Below are 21030 nucleotides of genomic sequence, written 5' to 3'. Positions count from 1 at the left end.
TCGTAGATTCTCGTCAGTTGCTTACAATCTGTGATATTTAAAAATCATCATAATTACATATTGGGTTTAAATTGCTCACTGAATATTTTAAATATATACCTGATGTTAACAGATATTCTACAACATTAATTGTGACAACAGTTCAAAAGTGGGTTAGAATCAATCGATTACATAATGAATAAACATTGGTAGGAATATAGTGAGTAGATTTCAGTTGAATGATGGTTGAAAAACTAATATAGAGTCAATGATGTACTAAATGAAAAAAATGAAAAAAAGTTTTTTAATGGTGCAGTGAAGGAATATTTGTCACCAGGGCAAGGAAAGATTAATCACCGTCTCCTTTTGAATACATAGGTCAGGTTTTTGACGCCTGATGGCAATGGCTTCAGCAAACTTCAGAAGACTGGAGTTTGGCTGCTTACTAATCACCTTAAAGGATTGTAAGGTATCTACCTGATGTCCTGTATCAAGGAGATGTTTGGTGATTGCACTGTTCAGAGTCTTCCTTTCCCTTGTTCTAAGACTTTTGGAACATGTTCAAAGAATCTAAGATATGCTCTCCTTTCAGTTTGGCCGATGTAGCTGCTTTGGCAGGTACACGTGAATTTGTAAATACAGTTGGAGGTAACATGAAAGGGTTGCTTGTCGATCTGTGATTGGGTTACTGAACATGTTGTTTTATAGAGAATTAAAAGTTTAGCAACCGGATAAGTTCTGGCTAGCGCTGTATTCAGTCTCTTGTTGATAATTTGTGCAACGTCATCACCTTTAAAGCTAAGATTTATATATACTGGCATTTTATTGACCATAGTTATTTCCGTATTCTTTTCCTTGGGCCTTTTATATTTGTCAATAAACTTTTGTGGATAAAAGTTTTCTTTTAGACATTTTTCTACGTTCATTAATTCTTCTTCCAGTTTGTCGGTGGTACATATCTTTTCTGCCCTGTAAAATAGTGTTTTAACCAACGCCTTCTTGTAACAATCTGGACAAAAACTATTGAAATTCACGTAAAGGCTATTCCAATTACTTTTTCTATAGATTGAACGTTTGACTGTTCCGTCTCCCCTGCGTTTTATGGCAACATCAAGAAAGTGGAACATGTCGTTCTGTTCGTGCTCCATAGTGAAATGTATGTTAGTATGAGCGTTATTGAAGAGCTTGGGCTGGCGGATTGCATGTTGTTTATTACTACAGATAATAAATGTGTCGTCCGCACATCTGGAGTATTCCGTTGTTTCAATAATTGCCAGTTTAAGTATCGTATTTTCAAGATACCCCATAAAAATATCTGCCATAATTGGACCTAGTGGACTACCCATTACTACGCCATCGACTTGGCGATCTATGGTGTTGTTAAATTGGAATTGAACATCTGTTGTACATATTAGTAGTAGTTTTTTGAATTGTGGGGCTGGTAAAGGTAGGAGATCTTCATTCTGACAAATTATATCAATAGTTTCAAAAAGTGGTATATTCGTGAAAAAGGAAGTTACATCAAAAGAGACCATGAACTTGTCGTTAGCATTCGTATGATTTAGTCTATCAGCAAACTGGAATGAATCTATTAACGAAGCGGTTCTAGTTTTTCTGCTAACCAGCGTGCGACCTTATGATATGCTGAGTTGATCATTGATAGGATAGGTCTAAGAGGAACGTCATGTTTGTGAACATTTGGTAAATCATACAAATGAGGTAGACGTGAAACACGTGGTTTGAGATCTTTGTAAGTAGAATTATCAATCATTTTCCTTTTTAGGAGTTCTCTAAGCATGCCTGTGATTTGACTGAGTCAAAAGAAAAACGAGATAAGAGATAAGTATTTAGTGTTAGTGATTAAGTGTGATGCACTGTTTAATGGTTGAGTGAGAGAAAATGCACCAAATATTTGATCAAGACTCATATGATGATTAAACTACGGCTGACATGTCATTCGGTGCTGAAGTTTGCCCTCACATCTCAACAGATTTGAAATGCGCTCTTTTGGAAAGAAGCATCCGCAGTTGAATATTTAAATAGCATGTCAGGTTTGCACTGTCTTGCCAATTTCACATTCATCGTTTTAGATTATTTTATTAAGGAGATAATTTGATTGAGCTAGACAATGTTCGGTGTTTGTAGGCTGTCGGCAGAAAATCGTGTAGTCCGGTTTCATAGTAGATGGTATAAGTCAGTATGTTATACTCTCAATCTTGAAGAAAACAATACTGCTCGTGTAATTCAAACTCATATCACTGAATTTCGCAGTATGAAAATTTACTGCTACGTTACTGTAAACACAACTGACAAATTGTAGGACAGAGATGTTTATATTTATTGATCAAAGCACAATTTTTGACATCCTGTTTGTCTAGTAATCAAATACTGATGGAATTCCATCAATCAGGTATTCTACCTTTACTACTTATTAGTAACTAGTTATTATGAACTAATGATTCCCTCGTACTTGTTGACTGCTTGATTTCGAATTTCAAATACAATACTTTCGTTCGTGCTTATTCAGCTGACGAATAATTCAGGAAATATCTATGGTTGTGTATAGGTCACACATTCTCTTCTTCATATGCGGGTTCCCGTTCCGTGACTACCATCAACGCCGATTAGGAAGTAATTTCTATTAATTCCGATTGGTTCACGGAACCGGACATCGAATATGGAGAAGAGAATGATGACAACCGTTTGCGTGATATATGTAATCTTGCACAGCCTCCGTATGAAACTGGTGATGCAGCTGCTTGGGTTTTTGTCCTTGCGAAGCAATGTTTCATAGGTTTTGTGCTTACGACCCATCACCAAACGTACGAGCAATGAACTGTCCGATGTGTAGCGCTATAACCAACTCATAGTTACGACGTCCGGCCGCGAGACTGAGTAAAGGCCTTTTTCAGAGCCACCCGCAATTTGATTTACATTTTTTTCTTCCCATCTCTTTTTTGTTCTATGGCGAAGTTTAAGTAATGAAGCAATTAGTAATGTCTAATGAATTTTGATATTCCTTAGAGATTAATAATCGAAAAACGATTATCTCTCATGTATTCGTAAACTGGTTTCAAACGTTTATTAGATATAAAGGTTAAGAAAACTTGGACAAGATTTTGTTATCGATCGAACACTAATCTAATAATTCTAGATTGAAAATAATGTGATTACCGTTCATGCATTACCAACACAATTCTCAACTATAGAATAATAGCACATTGTAGAACATTTTCATAGGAATATTTCAATATAGTGAAAATTGTAATTTTGTCGTTAGGTCCATGAATTTGTAAGTACATTTATTAGTGAATATAATAAGATAATTACAAGGGTTAATGTGATTAAGGCTCATAGAGAAGTAAACACAATTATGAAAATTATCTTATTTATGAATATAATAATGACATTATAAAACAAGTTGAAACCATTATCATTGAAATGATTAATGTGATTAAAGGTCATATAGTAGGCGTGCAAAGAAAGAAGAATATTCTCCATTGTATGAATACAAAAATAATAAATTTATATTCTTGTTTCATATTGAATGAACCTGTAACCAGAACTATGCGTACGTATGAAGTACGTCTGATCGTCAACAAAGCCTTCATTGTTATCCATAAATACTGATTCTGTCACCGTATTCATTTGCACACCTATATAACTATTAAATACTGGTACAATCACATTGTAACACTGAAACATTCCCTTAGAATATTCAAAAATGAAAAATATTTGAGCCAACAATTGTTTTCAGTAACTTTATCCTCATGCTCTACAGTTATAAGTCTATAATTATCATATTTAACGAAGGCCAAAAATAAGGCATGGCAATAAAGAATTTGACAGGTTGTACCAATTGTCGATGTGGAAATTTCAAAACTCCAATTGCTAAGAATTCTGAAATGATGAATAAGGAGTATATAGAATTACTTCAGAGTACTATTGAGTACGAAAACGAAAGACGTCAGATGTTGTTCATGACAATGTCATTTAATACATCACCATGATTTTATTTAAACATAAATCATGATAGTAAGAAGAATCAAGAAGTAAACAGAGTAAAAATCATTCTAAATAGATGAATGGACAACCAGCTGATACATCGGTGTCAGAACACTGACCTCCACTCCTCCATTGGCCTTGAATATCCCAAGTGACGGCTTGCTTTGTGACAAATTAGGGTGAATTCATCAATGTGTGCCCTATATACAACCATAGATATTTCCTGAATTATTCGTCAGCTGAATGAGCACGAACGAAAGTATTGTATTTGAAATTCGAAATCAAGCAGTGAACAAGTACGAGGGAATCATTAGTTCATAATAACTAGTTACTAATAAGTAGTAAAGGTAGAATACCTGATTGATGGAATTCCATCAGTATTTGATTACTAGACAAACAGGATGTCAAAAATTGTGCTTTGATCAATAAATATAAACATCTCTGTCCTACAATTTGTCAGTTGTGTTTACAGTAACGTAGCAGTAAATTTTCATACTGCGAAATTCAGTGATATGAGTTTGAATTACACGAGCAGTATTGTTTTCTTCAAGATTGAGAGTATAACATACTGACTTATACCATCTACTATGAAACCGGACTACACGATTTTCTGCCGACAGCCTACAAACACCGAACATTGTCTAGCTCAATCAAATTATCTCCTTAATAAAATAATCTAAAACGATGAATGTGAAATTGGCAAGACAGTGCAAACCTGACATGCTATTTAAATATTCAACTGCGGATGCTTCTTTCCAAAAGAGCGCATTTCAAATCTGTTGAGATGTGAGGGCAAACTTCAGCACCGAATGACATGTCAGCCGTAGTTTAATCATCATATGAGTCTTGATCAAATATTTGGTGCATTTTCTCACACTCAACCATTAAACAGTGCATCACACCTAATCACTAACACTAAATACTTATCTCCTAACTCATATTCATCTTTCAACAACATGCGATCATGTCAGTGTAGCAATACGACTGAGCATTGCAAAAATCTACTATCAGTTCTGTTTGACGAAATACACTTTTTTTGCATTGAGAAGTGATATGATTAAGGACCGCAAGTGTGGCAGTTCGAACAATGAGTGAATGAATGAAAGAACGGATATATCGTCTGCCTAATATCCAAGTTCATATATCCCTGTCTCAATTAGTCAATCGTGGAACATATGTGGAAGACTAATCCAAAATTCCATCCGCAATTTTGCGATGAAGATATTCACACATCTTAGTTATATTACTCTGTATACCAGGTTAAACAAGCATCAGCAGATGTGGACCGTGAAATTCATCGTTGATGGAATTTAGCGCAGAAGACTGAGATAACATCATCACGATTTCAACATAACAACTCAAATATTCTTTCTGATAGCGACAAGGATGACGGTTGTTGAATCGAAGACACAGTTACTTTTATTTCATTCCAGACAACCTCAGTTTTCTATTATTCGAAACACTCAACCACAAACACTAGACATTTCCAGGATGAATTTCCACTGCGAATCTTTATCAAATGTGATAATGCAATTTCGCTTCATGATGTGTATACACCTGACTGACGTTTGATTTTACATAGACATCAACGTTTGAATAGTGAGATAACGAAAACCATTTTGATTTTACTTCGGACAATCTTCCTCAACACTCCGATGACAATTTGGTCAGTTTACATTACACACACGGAAAAACTGAATAATGCAGACTGTGAGAAAGATGTGTTAGATTTCTATGATAGATTAAGATACGGCTGTAGCTCTTCTAGAGTTGCTGCCGGCCTCAAGGTCGAGTGAAGGAGAAGAGCTAAGAAAGGTGTCAGAAACCGAATCTCGAGGAACAAACCTCGTTGAAGAATGCCAACCAGATTAAACAAATTAAACTATTTAAACTTTGAGTGAGAATTGAAGGATTTTCTTTCGCAAGGATAATGACGCCTCATGCTGAAGGTGAAAAGGATGAATAGGAACTGTAAACAACTGGAGAGGACTGCTGAGGAAAGGGTTGGATAGAGAGTGCTACTGAGCGGCCGTTGCTCCTCCCTGACGTGTAACATGCGTAAGTAATTTATTATGATAGTTTACAGCAAATTTCTGTGTTGGCATAGTGATAATTGGGTACAAATGGAAAGTTATATAACGCTTACAGATGAATGTTCATGTAGGTCAGTGTGAATCAAAATATAAAAAACAATTTTTACATGATTCACAATAAATTGCGCCGTTTAAATCCGATCTCAGTTCATTTACTCTCAAATCCTTAGAAATCTGATAAAAGTAGTGAAAATCTTATTAAATTTCCACTAACACAAAAACATCAATATCAAAATCAACTAACCAATGAAGTAGTGTGTCGTCATTCATATAATCTCATACAAAGACAACTGATCACATTCACAGTAAGCAGACTGATCTCCTCAGTTCACTTAGAACTATGCTCCATCTAGTCTACAAAGATGTCCTGATTCACTTCAGTTGTCAACTTCAGTGAAGATGAATGAACGATCTATCTGTCATGGAATGGGGCAATACATTGTGAGATGAATATATACGTCCGTTGATGGAAATATGATTGTGATGAATTGCATCTATGCCTCATGTGAATTTGTTGTCATGTGGTAGAATTGTGTTGATGTGCTCACTTCCACCCACTACCGTTCATTTCTCACGAGAATCCTTACTATAATGTGTCCTAATTACATCGAAACACTCAAAACCAATTCAGTCCAACACACATGGAGTCTTTCATCTCACCTTCAGTTTCTAGTTGCCCAACATTTAATGTATTTCAAATGAGTGTAGTACCAAATATTGATAACCGAAGAACTACACACTGTGCAGTGGTTGCTATGTCCATCAATGAGTGACAATCGAGGATTCTTTAGTAGAATCATTGAACAGATTATCTTCAGATGATAAACGTTTTCAGATAATCTTTCAGCGTGACACCAATGCAGAATCGCCTTATGATAATCGAATAATACATAAGTTATAGAATACTGTATAATACAGTGAAGTGAATCAACACCCAAGTAAACTTTTATCAAACCCTAGGAAATAAGCTACACAATTACCTGAACATGCTGTAACTACATGTAATTATCAGGAATAATATTAATTTGATAATAAGCCAGACATTAATGGGACAATTTTATGTATAATTGAAAACAATTCTGATGTTCATGATTTCGCGAAATTACCGAACAACCGTTTATTCGACTACAGAATATGATACTCCTGGAAGCAATATTTTGGTTACTGTCGACATCTTTTGCAGCGCAAAATTCACCATCACACTTCCAAGAATTACATTTTGCAATTATAACCAAATCATGAGTAGTTTGGGCTTCTGCCGCTGAAATTATTATTCATTTACGAAAGTGTAGACCGTTAATCATTCAACAGTAATTGACTCATTACGTTTAGTTTGAACACATACAGGTCCACTTCTACCTGAATAATAAGAAACGTTTTGTGTATTTTGATTGCTAAATCTATTTAGAGCCAACGGTACTATGTGCCGGTCAAATGGGCTTTTTTGTGACTGTTCGGAAGTTACAATCCCACATTCAACGATGATGGAGTCGTCTTACAGGATTTATGTCATTAAACATAGATTCAGATGTAAAAATGCAAATTTAGATATCTAATCAAGACAGGTTTTGTTACTTGGATTTTAACCTATCAAACCAAAGCAATAGACCGTTGGTAAACAGTTCACAAATAATTACAAGTAACAAAATGTTTGTTCGTGAAAATATGAGCACACATTTTGAACTACATTAGAAACCCTTCACTTCGTTTAAACTATCGCTAATCGTATCCAATATTATTTTCACCAATAGAGGCCTTGGAATTTCAACCAATGGTGGATAAGTGTCAGCCTTTAGAGTACAACAGCTAGAAGTATATTGCACTACGATGAGTTCGTCGTCTACCATGAGTGGTTAACAATGATCATATGATTTTATGAAACGTGATGTTTCTAATGGTCACTTTGAATCGTCGAATAAGAAACAAACAAACAAACACTTAAAAAATTTATATAAACAAGACGAGGTCTAACAACAATTATTACCGTTGTGAACAAGAAGATGAGGTGAGTGTTAACTATACAGTTTAAGCAAATGAGTGTGTTTTATGAACTTCAATTTGTTTCAATGAAATAAGGCTGTATATTTTTATCTGTACCATTCTAGGCATAACTTTGCAACTGGCCAGTTTATACTGCTCTATTCCATCATCGTATTAATTTATAAATTCATCGACTGCCATGACATTTGCACAAAACCTGAATTGAGGAAATATGAAAAAGTAATTTTTCAAAGTAATGCATATAATTATGTAAGTAATCGATCCGGTTCCAATACACATATTTAGTCTCATCACTATTATTATTCCCGGATGATCCGCTCTGATCAGTCTCCTCCAATTGTTAGCGGCACGTTTGAAAGATTGGTTGATAATAAAGTGAGTTGACTAAATTTCGCAACGATGTTTCATTCCATATGTTTGCTTATAATCAGGATATCTATCCGAAGTTCTCGTTTACGTTTTACGGCTCCAAAGTCATCAACTTCAGAATATTAACTACTGGTAAGAGAATGATTTTCATCGAACTAAAATTGTTACCGAGTTTTGTTTATTCACATTTCATTCCGTGTACCAATGTTGATTTAATTTCTTCAGTAAATCAGTTTTTTGCCCTTTGTAGCATTCAGAACATCTACTGATATCTTATTTCGTTCAAGTTGTAAACAGTTTAAAGCCTTACAGAAATTTAATTAGGTCCATGAAATTTATTTTGTCTCCAGTTAATCTAAAAGTCTTTAATTCATTCTCTACAGAATGTCATTTGAATTTCATGTTTTTCGTTCGATAATCACAGGTAGAATTGAAATGTACGATGAAAATTACTTAGGAGTAGTTAGAAATTATGTGAGAAGCGGTTATTATGTGAAAACTGATATTTCGAATGAGCGTGAGTACCTCTATTATCCGGTGATAATTTGTTTTGCCTTTCGTTTCTAACTTTTATTTTGCATAAATGATTCAATATTTGACCTGGTTATTTTTTGAAAGCTGACCAGTAGACAGTGATTAATTTGCTTGTGTGATTTGATGCTCTAAAATGTGTTCACAACACGTATTCATTACTGTCAAGTGAAAACGATGGTTCACTTTGAAATAAACGCGAATTGATTGAGTAGTGTAGGGTCAGTGAAATGTCACTGAGCCCTAGCCAAACCATCTGGCAGTTGGATCACTGAATGTCGAACAGATTGTCGCTCCCTGCCAAGGTCATGTACAACCACACGTGAGTATAGCCACAAGGCAACACGAACGCATATCTGTTTGTAACTTATCCACTGGTATAAATAAGACAAGATTAACTATCGACTATAAATTCATCTTTCTGCTTAACCACTATCCACTAGAATGTTCTGCTTTTTTTTTACCACTGCCTGATGGTTTGGCTAGGGCTCAGTGACATTTCACTGACCCTACAGTAGAAATGATAAATCAAACGAATTCCACTGAACACATCTACAACAATAAACGATGCTGTGTGAGAGATCATTTTGGATTATTAAATCACATGGATTACCAACTTGTATTTGATGACGTCCAAATGTTTTCTTTAAATTATTTAATAAAGAATTAATTTATCTTAATCACGATCTGTGAACCACTGTGTATTCATCACATTATTGACTATCATATTCCTATGAATCTAAAATAGCAATTAAGAATAATAATAATAACAGATGATAAAAAATTACCATAAACAGTGCACTGGTATGACATGATTGATTCGACCCGGAACAACTAGAACATCAAAATGAAGTTCACTCATTTCGTTCAGTTATTGCATTTAGTGACATTGAAGTAGAATTTCCGAGTAATAATTAGTTAAATTGAGGGAACACTGCTGGATTGGAATAACGGAATCTCAGAAAATGATTTTGTATGTGTATTGTCGTTTAATCTGAAGGGAAGTACAGGATACAGTGGACATTTAAGATGCAGTTGGACGATCTAGACTTCGCAGATGATATGGCCCTTCTATCCCAAACGCAACAACAAATGCAGGAGAAAACGACCAGTAAAGCAGCAGCCTCAGCAGCAGCAGGTCTCAATATACACAAAGGAGAAAGCAAGATTCTCCGATACAACACAGCGTGCACCAGTGCAACCACAATTGAGGGAAAAGATTTAGAAGATGTCAAAGCCTTTACATATCTGGGCAGCATCATTGATGAACACGGTGGATCTGATGCAGTTTTGAAGGCGTGGATCGGCAAAACAAGAGCAGCATATTTACAACTGAGGAACATCTGGAACTCAAAACAACTGTCAACCAACACCAAAGTCAGGATTTTCAATACAAATGTCAAGACAATTCTACTGTATGGGGCAGAAACCTGGAGAACTACGGAATCCATCATCCAGAAGATACAGGTGTTTATTAACAGTTGTCTACGCAAACTACTTCAGATCCGTTGGCCGGACACTATTAGCAACAAGCTACTGTGGGAGGGAACAAACCAGATTTCAGCGGAGGAAGAAATCAAGAAGAAACACTGGAAGTGTATAGGGCACACATTGAGGAAAGCACCCAAATGTGTCACAAGACAAGCCTTCACATGGAATCCTCAAAGCGAAAGGAGGAGAGGAAGACCAAAGAACACATTACGCCGGGAAATGGAAATAGACATGAGAAAAATGAACAAGAATTGGATGGAACTAGAAAAGAAGGCCAAGGACAGAGTGGGTTGGAGAATGCTGGTCGGTGGCCTATGCTCCAATGGGAGTAACAGGTTTAAGTAAGTAAGTAATTGTCGTTTAGATATTACTGGTCTATTTGGTTTTCTGAAGCTTTTAACATCAACGCTTCGGAAGTAAAATGTTCTTCTCAGTTGGTTGTATTGAAACATTCATCATATCGTTGAAATAATAATTATGAGTCTCCTTGCAACTCCTATTAAAATGAACCAGTTTACTTAAATCTTGAAAGAAAGATGATAACTAATGTCTAAACTGATTCTCTGTGGATATTAATTATACATATATAAAACCGCAAATATTTTTACTTCCATCATTTCAGGGGAATTATTGGCCGTCAGAATGTCTTATTATCCAGTTGCTGGTGGTAAAAGTATGTATCCATAAAATGATTATTTGATTACACATGAAATATTTAAAAACACCTACACCATTACTCGCAGTACTTGTTTGCACATTTTTTGTTCATTTTACATCACTGAATTCTTTTCAAAAATTGACAAAAGTAATAAAGTGTAGCCATCACAGAAATTAGGAAGGGGGAAACCATCGATTGTTTGAACACATTGATTGAGACCTGAAGACAATTGACATAAACAGGAGCAAACTAGATTAGACGTGCAATAAATAGATCCGTATAAATAAATTAGGTCATAAACACATTTTACTTGTGGATAAACGAATGTAGAGATACATCTTCGTCAACAGGCTTCAATGCTGCTTGATCAGAAGTCTGTATTCTGAAATAAGTAAATTTGTGTTACTCACCACACGGTCATTCCTAAAAAGTATTCATTCAAATTAAGAAGTCACCAAGACGAAAAACCTGAAGCTAATCATTTTCCGTCGTTACCGAACACTGATAAACCAATGACTTGCATAACCGACTAAGTTACCATGTTCTATTTGTAAACAAACAAACCATAGCTAATGTCATGTGTACTTAGGGGTGATTTTTTCAGGTGTAATTATAGAGAGTGTTGAGCAAATGTCAATAACTCCTCAACTATCAGATTTAATTGGAAGCTTGATGATTTATTATTTCGATATGGAAACGGCGCTGTAATACGGCCTCGGAGCCTAGTTATCTGACATTTATATTGAAGAATGCATGCTTGCTTCACTTACACGACGTTCACCAGATTATATTTATTACGAATTCTACCAAAGAAAACATTTGAGATAACGGAGAAAATACCTGCCTAAAACTGATCACTTTGCACGTAGGCACATACACTTTCGCATCCAACAATGACATGCTGATCCCTAATACCTTAAATTTTAAATAACGATAGTCTTCTGCTTGTAGTTCCGACATTCACTATAACTACTCTGATACATCCGAATGGGAAGATATCAATCTATTATGCGAACGTAAGTTGCAAAATTGAATAGTATTGCAGTGTTGTTTGATGTATTTCAGATTGTTATCTTACTTTGCGCAAGTCAACACTGTCGAATGCATCAAGATACATTGAACACGATAGAAGGATATCAACAATTTCTAACGTGCACACAGACTATACGACTCTATTAATAACTCCGTACTGACACACTTTATTCTAGCACTTATTTCAAACAATGAATTATAGGAAGTCAAATGTTGTCGATAGAAATTCTGACATATTTGAGCCGATTGAGGATAAACAGTGTATTTTATAGTACTTTCCAACACAGTCATTTTCTGTCAAGCTTGACTACGTCTTTTGAAGTTCAGCTAATTGAAAATTTCATTGCCAAATAATCTGCAAGATAAATTGTTAAAATCTTGATCGTCTCTTAGTGAGTACTTGTTCGAATGTCAGCATTTAGTACTTCACCAATTGGAAATACAACAGATGTGTGGTAACTAGAAAGCGCAAGTGAGATGAAAGATTTCATTTGTGTTGAACTGAATCCACTTTGATTGCTTCGACGTTATCAGGAATTGTATGTACGGTGATGGATGGAAGTGAGTACATCAACAAAATTCCTCTACATGACAACAAATTCACTTGCAGCAGCATTGTAGCTATTCACTATCACATTTCCGTCAAGTGACGTAGATATTCATCTCACAGTGTAGCGCATCATTGCACGATAGATAGATCGTCCATTGGATTTCAGTGAAGTTGATAACTGAAGTGAGTCAGATTATCTTCGTAGACCAGATGAGGCACACTCCTGAGGAAATTGAGGAAATCAGTATGCTTACTGTGTAACTAGTTGTCTTTGTGTAAAGTGATGTGGATGACGACACCGTCCTTTAGTGATTGGTTGGTTTTGATAAAGGTGGTTGTGTGTTGACAAATCTTTACTCAGACTTCCGTTACTTCTTTTCAGATTCCTACGGTAGCTAGAATAACCGAAAAGCCATCGGGAATTTATGGATGGTTACATTGCGGAGAAACAGGTAGCAAATGTTTTTTGCATTTTGATTAACACCAACCTACACAAGCAGTTATTTGTTAGCCTAATATTAACTTATTTATGTACCCTTTGATCACCACGTCAATACAGAACTTTGCTGTATTCTGTCCTAGTGATCTAATATATCTTTCTTACAGTCTACATCATTCAGTAGTTTCGTGTGAGAACAGATTGGTCGAAGTGTCATTAAAGTGTTGATGAAAAACGTGTGAAATAAAATCTGAATGCTTCTGGTAAACTCGCTGTCCAAACACTACTGTTTATTGAAAATTCAACGAGGATGATGTTGTAGATCACCATCACAGATGATCTATGTCGAAATGATTGGAGGCCTACTCGAGTTAGACGTGAATGGTGTGATAAAGTAGCTAACATCGAAGTCACACCTCGTGGCCAGTACCTTACGTGGACTATCCCATTGACGTATCAAGGTACCATAGACGCTTTGAAGACTGTACAACACAGAGGACGTTATTACAGAAATATATTAGTTCAAGTAGATACAAGCGAAAGTAAGACCACTGCCACATGGGCCAGTCCATGGCATACGATCAACTAATGCGCGTTGGTTGTACATGACCTTGGCAGGGAGCGATGATCTGTTCGACATTCAGTGATCCAACTGCCGGATGATTTGGCTAGGGCTCAGCGACATTTCACTGACCCTACAATGTGTTTTCACATCTTGAAGCGAAGTTTAATATCATATGTGATACTAAATCAAGGTTGAAACTAGTGCTGACAAAACCGCTTGTTTTGACCAAGTCTATTGAACAGTGAACTACTGAATTCTTCTGAATTGAAATCGAGTATCTATGTCTTCATTTGAACAACCGACAGCCTTGCTAGTGTCACATAAACCATTGTCGTTGTTTTGATGAAATCGTATTGATGTCGTTTCTGTTTTATATGCTGAATTCTGTAAACAGTGAATTTCACGATTCACGTCTGCTGACTTACGCCTAACCTGGTATACTGAGTAATATAACTATGGTGTGTGAATATCTTCATCATGGATATTCCGAGCATTTGTTCCCATTTTTTAACAGTCGCTCGTTAAACCAAATCTCAGTTATTTTCTTCCGTAAAATTTATTTCACAAGATAAGAAAGTAACTGAAATATATGTTCCTAAAACATGGATTCGAAGTGGAACGTTAGTGGTGTATGAAGCTCTCGGGGGTATGTTAAACGTTATTGTATCAGAAATGATTATTTTTACAGTTGAATACATCAATTTTGTTTTAAAAAATTGAAAATTTCATGTGCAATTTCAGCAACTAACTAAATGAAATTTGGCTACTAGTATCAAATCACGCTAACCTATACGTGGATTCTCTGTTGATTATTTTAAATGATGAAGGACGGATGTTCTTCACGTCCTCACGTCGATAAAATTCACTTAAGCGTACATAATGTCACAAAACTATGGATGAGATAATATATATCAGTTAGTTGATTGTGCATTGACTTGGAAGTGTCCATAGTTTTCCAACTTGTTAGATATGATATTGAACTTTCCTGAGTTATTAAAATCGCGGAAACATTTCTTGAAATCGTAATTAACTTGGAAGCAATCGCTTACTCTCCAAAATCTATATTTCATCTTGTTCATCCGATGAATTGGACGTGTAGACAAGTCAGGTGTTCAGATTTTGATATACCATAGGCAGTAGATACTAGTACAGTATCAAAAATACTGAGGATTTTCATGTTAGGTAAGTGTTTCCTTTCTCGTTTATATGTATAGTGAGTAATAATAAACACTCTTCAGTTCGTCTTGTGTTGGAGTATTGAAATAACATCACTATGACTGAGAAAACCATTCCATAATCTAATGTTCAGATTGACTCCACTATTCGTTGAATAAAATTTAATTTACTCTCGATGAATGTTCATGATCCAACTAGTGTGACATGCTAGCCGACAGCACACAGAGTATAATGTGATCACATAGTTTCAAACATTCCATAACGATAGGTCGACTGAAATCTCTTCCCGAAAAACGTCAGCGACGAATTGAAAAACAATGTCACTCCTTTGTTTTTCGACCGAATTAACATAATTATAAGTGAATTTATTGTATGTAGACAAATGAATTTCTTGCACGGATTTCAAAATAGTCAATGTGGATGAGTTTACAATGTTATTTACCAGTTTTTACATGTTGAAGCGGTGTGGGCCACGGGGAAGTGATAACCGCCCTCATAACCTTAACAGCACCCAAGACCACTGTATTCATAATCAACTTTCCTCTTCAATTCCTATTATTCCTCCTACATCGACTTTCAACCCTAAACTTCCTCTTTTGGCTTCCTCCTCAAGTGTCACCATAGCCAACGATTCTAGTGCTCAAAACTCTGTCCCAGGTCTACTGAAACCTCGCTCCAAACTACACTTTGGAGCCTTCCACGTACGCACCCTATGTCATATCGGTCAGCAGGCTTCCTTGGCTAAAACCCTAGAGTTTCTTTCCATTGATGTATGCTGTGTCTCCGCAACACGCATACAGCATTCCATTGTGGTCATTCACTTGACCTTACCTCGGCAAAACGGAGAGCCAACGAGATACACCCTACGTGTATCTGGTGACCCGATGGCCAGTTCTCGTGAACTGGCAGGTGTAGGCATAGCACTAAGCATGATGGCAGAACAAGCACTGCTAGAGTGGATCCCCGTCAACAGTCGTCTATGTGCTGTTTGGCTGAACGGCTCCGTAAGAACTCGGAAGGATAGGGACACACGTCGTTGCCTTTTCGTCGTTTCTGCCTACGCTCCCACTGACTGCAGCTCAGATGATGTGAAAGATGAATTTTACAGAAAGCTGTCCGAACTTCTTCAGAAAGCTAAACGCTCAGACATAGTACTCGTAGGGGGTGACTTTATTGCTCAGATAGGTAGTTTAAACCAAACAGAAAGGCATTTAGGTGGACATTTTAGCATTTCGGCACGGCGAACAGATAATGGTGACCGTCTGCTGCAACTATGCTCAGACAATCGCTTATTTTTAGCAAACACAAATTTTAAGCATAAGGAGAGACGTCGTCTAACATGGCGACCTCCTACACCAAACCAACGATGGACTCAAACAGACTATATTGCCATCAGTCATCGTTGGAGAGGGTCGGTAGAAGATTGTCACTCATTCTGGAGTACCTGCTTGGACTCCGAACACGCCCTAATACGGGCACGCATCTGCTTGCGCCTCACTGGACGCAAAAAAGCCACAGTAAAAAAACCCATTAGAACTGAGTTGAGTAACGAGAAAACCAAAAGTAGGTTCCAAGAACAACTGAGTTTACAATTAGGTAGTTCTGAAAACGAGGCTGACCCAGATGTTGCTTGGAAAGGTATACAAACAGCTCTGGAAACAGCAATGAAATCTATTAGTGACTTAAACCACAGAGTTACAAGGTACCAGTGGATTTCTTCAAAGTCTATCACACTGATGGATTCTCGCAAACTCGTCCCATCAGGTTCCGATCATGATGAAGAGCGACAACAAATCAGATCTAGGCTAAGAAAAAGTCTAAGAAACGACCGTGAGCAGTGGTGGGCAACGAAAGCAAAAGAGATGGAAAAGGCGGCGACTATAGGGAACACAAGACAGCTTTACAGACTAATAAAAGAAACTGGAATTAATAAGTCAAGTGTAAGTGAGATTATTTCGGAAAAAGACGATACTCTCATCTGCTCCCAGTCCAGACGTTTAGACCGATGGGCGGAACATTTTAAGGAGCAGTTCAGCTGTCTTTCAGCTACTCTACAACTACCCACCATTCCCGGACAGTGTGAATGGAACATTGAAGTAGGTCCCCCAACTCTTGCTGAAGTTCAATAGGCTATAGTTAATCTGAAGCGAGGAAGGGCAGCTGGTTCAGATGGACCGGCTCCAGAGGTCTTTAAGTATGGTGTTTCAATTTTAGCAATTAGGTTGACTAATATTTTAGCTAAGATATGGGAGTTAGACGTTATCCCATCTAACTGGTCACAATCACTTATCGTCCCAATATATAAGAAAGGGTCAAAATCATCCTGTGACAACCACAGAGGGATTAGTTTGACTAATATAATATCTAAAATACTAGCTTCGATAATTATCAGACGCCTGACTAAGACTCGTGAACTGCAAACACGAGAGACTCAAGCTAGCTTCAGACCTGGTCGTGGCTGCATCGACCACATATTTACCATTCGTCAGGTTCTAGAACATAGGCATACTTATCGACGTCCGACAATGGTGGTCTTTCTCGACTTAAAAGCAGCATTTGACTCTGTAGACCGCGAGATTCTGTGGCAGTGTCTGTAATTGAAAGGTGTACCCCAGAAGTACATAAACCTTGTAAAGGCTCTTTGCTCGAACACTACTAGTCGAGTCAGAGCTTATGGCGAACTGTCATCTACTTTTGCAACCTCAAGTGGTGTCCGTCAAGGCTGTCCACTTTCCCCATTTTTGTTTAACTTCATCATAGATCTACTGATGGAAATAACTTTCTCCTCGACTGAATTCTCGGGTATTGATCTGCATCCAGGAGGTCCACTTATCGACTTAGAATACGCAGATGACATAGTCCTGTTTGGTGAAGACGCTGACAAAATGCAGAGTCTTTTGGTAGCACTAAGCAACAATGCCAGAATGTTTGGAATGCGCTTCTCTCCCTCAAAATGCAAGTTGTTGCTTCAGGACTGGTCTGCGTCAACACCTGAACTAAGGATGGAAAGTGAGATAGTCGGACGCGTCGGCAACTTCACCTATCTTGGAAGTCCGATCAGCCCTAATACTTTGGTGTTTGACGAAATCTCTGCGCGGATTCAAAAAGCTCGTTTAGCGTTTGTCAACTTACGTCACCTATGGCGAAGGAAAGATATAAATCTATCAATAAAAGGACGAGTATACTGCGCGGCAGTCCGTTCTGTTTTACTTTACGGCAGCGAAACATGGCCATTAAGAGTAAAAGACACTCGTTAGCTATTAGTATTTGACCACAGATGCCTTAGAAATATTGCTGGCGTCTGCTGGTATCACCGGGTAAGTAATAGTGAGGTTAGACGCAGGGTATTAGGAAATGATGGTAAATCAGTTGATGAGGTTATGAATCTTCATCGACTAAAATGGTGTTTGGGCCACGTGTTACGTATACCTGAACACCGACTACCACGACGTGCAATGCTATCCTGTATTGGAGATGGTTGGAAGAAAGTTAGGGGCGGCCAAACTAAAACGTGGCATCAGTGCTTGAAGACACTAACTTCTAGTTTGAGCCATGTTGGTAGATGCAGACTACTTGGTTGGGGTCCGCGTGACTTTCGTAACCAATGGTTGGAGACTCTTGGTGACATGGCTCAGAATCGATCACAATGGCGTTGGTGTATACACTCTCTGTCTTCCCTTAAACCAAGAGATTAAAAACACTTCATATCTTTCTTTCTACGAACCAATTTTTTCTTCTTGTACTATATTTCTATATGCAATCTTTCTCTTATATATTACCACCTTTGACCCAACCACTGCTATGAATCCGGTGTTCATCTTGTTGTGCTGATGCGGTATGGCAACCTGGACCGATGCACATATGTGCCTGGTCCTACGTTGTAGCTGATACGAGACACATTTTCATCATCAGACTGATATCAGTGAATGAAACTCTAAATGTGTTAGAAATGAAATGCAGTGCGCTTTGCTGAACCAGATGACAGCATAGTGTATACATTTCTGAATGCGAACAGTTATCAGCATCTACCAAATCTACACGTCAATACTCATCGTTGAACATTCAACTTTGTTTCATTCAGTTCCGATGTGTTGTCGTGAAAAGTGAATGACATGGTATGAACGAGTCCTCTTTCTCATGAATATGTACATTGAGTAATCACAAAGAATTTTCATTTTATCATGTGGTAGGGTATTAAAATACCATCTCGACAACTAAGAGAATCATTCCATAATGTTATGTTTAGATTGACTTTAATATTCGTTGAATAAAATGTTACTGATTATGGATGTATTTTCATTCAAAGCCAAAATGTTGTCGTGAAATATGGATGTCAAAGGAAGTGTGCTGAATTTTGAATTGCGTAAGGTGACGACAAGTTCTTAGTGAATGAAACAGCCGCCTAATTTCGAAATCATCTTATCATATCATTGAGTTGTAGTTATATTTTTCCTAATTCACTTATCCTTTGTTTACTAACTTGTTATGCAATCGCCCTATTTTTTCCACTGAAGATTGTCCGAAATACGATTCGACTGAAGCATGTCGTGGCTCAAAAGCACCGAAAACAAGGTGTATATGGTGTGAAACAGCCAATATGTGCATTACCAGAAGTGATAAGGATATTTATAAATTGAAAGTAAATGGTTGCAAGAATAAAGTAAGTGATTGATAGACTTCACACATTGTTTTCAATATTACCATATTCTACATTGTGAATCTGTTTACTCGGAAGAACATTTTTTTGTTGCAAACGAGTAGCGTATTGTATACATTCATAATGTTTAATCAGATATGAGTACGATGCTATGTTTCCATGTGGACATTCAACAACCAATAGAAGCGTCGTTTAACACTTGTACTTGAAAAAATGGTATTTCTCCTGCTCATAGAATGTGTAGTTATTCTCGATGTCCAATATGAAACGGTTTGTATGTGTGGATTCTTACAAAATGCCTATGAGATCAGTTTGAATGATGAAGAATAATCTGTCATAAATTCTGCATCATGTTTGGAAAGTGAAATTTCGTGGACTTACATTATTGAATGTGAGAACAAATATTCCTGATACCCTGTTGAGAAATTTGTGTTTTGGATGGATTACTTCAATAAAGACGTCAGATATTGGTTTGTTATTAATTATTTACATTGTGATAAGCTGAAGCATCTGGTGAACTAATTTCATCACACGAAATAGTTGTCGGTTAGTTGTAGGATAATATGTACTCATCACACTGACCGTCAAATCAGTAGCAGATATCCTAAATCATTATTCATTGATCTAACAACTACTGAAACTGATCTAATAAATGAATTGAAGAAGACTAGTGTAAGCACTGAATCACATTTGGTAAATATTTGATATTTTCTAATCATTATACTATTTCGTTCATTTCAGTACATCGATACAGATAAAACAACATCTGAAGACACTGAGGATGGAATACCACTGGAATACTTTTACCCCAATTACCAAATCTTACGTCGTTCCGCATTGTTTTTATGGTCTTTGGTATTCGGCTATAATGCTGCATAAGGAAGCGAGCATATCAATATTTCTCACAGACAGTTTGTCACTTGTTTTCATCAAGTTGACTTTTTTATTTTTATTTTTTAGTTTAGTAAACACACTTTCAATTTTTTTAATCATTTCAATAAACTAAAGATTGTTTTAATGGAACTGCATATCACATTGTTGATTGTTTACGTCATGACTGATGTCACTTTTTTGTTAGAATATAAAAATATAATTTTTTGTATTTATGTCATTGTTTTCATTCAATAAAAAAAACATGGGTAATTTCACAAGAGGTTACAACATTGCACTTGTCAATTAACAGTATCGTGTATACGTGATTATGTGACCATTGAAATCAAAAATGTGTCCGTTGTAAATGTCCATTTTGTTAAAGTCTCAATACTAAGAAATATCATTCGAAATTGACGTCGTTCATTGTTTTAAACTAAACTGTTGGAATGCGGCACCAATATTTAACTAAGCACCTCAATCCTTCCTTATTTGACTATTCACTGTTGAGTGAAAGCTAGTTAACAGACTGTTGTTGTTTAGGTGTTATGAATGTGTTGAATATGAAATAATTTTAGACGGTCTAGCTGATACTCAAATAGGAATGAAAAAAG

The 21030-nt window shown here is 36.6% G+C and overlaps 1 protein-coding gene across 1 annotated transcript; it reads left to right on the top strand.

The window, feature by feature from the left end:
* Nucleotides 1-7863: 7863 nt before the first annotated feature.
* Nucleotides 7864-20624, top strand: MS3_00000699 (uncharacterized protein). The gene is made up of 11 exons (XM_051208366.1): nt 7864-8082; nt 8183-8327; nt 8364-8453; nt 8510-8579; nt 8872-8964; nt 11092-11142; nt 12079-12143; nt 13092-13161; nt 14282-14359; nt 19404-19549; nt 20288-20624. The coding sequence occupies exons 1-11, from the start codon at nt 8078-8080 to the stop codon at nt 20423-20425; spliced, it is 951 nt and encodes a 316-aa protein (XP_051064906.1). The 5' UTR covers nt 7864-8077; the 3' UTR covers nt 20426-20624.
* The last annotated feature ends 406 nt before the right edge of the window (nt 20625-21030 follow it).

The sequence above is a fragment of the Schistosoma haematobium genome, chromosome 5, assembly GCF_000699445.3.
Source record: "Schistosoma haematobium chromosome 5, whole genome shotgun sequence".
NCBI lineage: Eukaryota > Metazoa > Platyhelminthes > Trematoda > Strigeidida > Schistosomatidae > Schistosoma > Schistosoma haematobium.
The sequence above is the reverse complement of the archived record's forward strand: the minus strand, read 5'-3'. Positions and strand labels throughout refer to the sequence as shown.

Excerpts from the sequence above, each read along its gene's own strand:
- MS3_00000699 (XM_051208366.1), top strand. Across the intron at positions 13,162-14,281 it reads GTTACATTGCGGAGAAACAG|ATAAGAAAGTAACTGAAATA; the intron begins GTAGCAAATGTT and ends TTATTTCACAAG. Across the intron at positions 19,550-20,287 it reads TAAATGGTTGCAAGAATAAA|TACATCGATACAGATAAAAC; the intron begins GTAAGTGATTGA and ends CGTTCATTTCAG.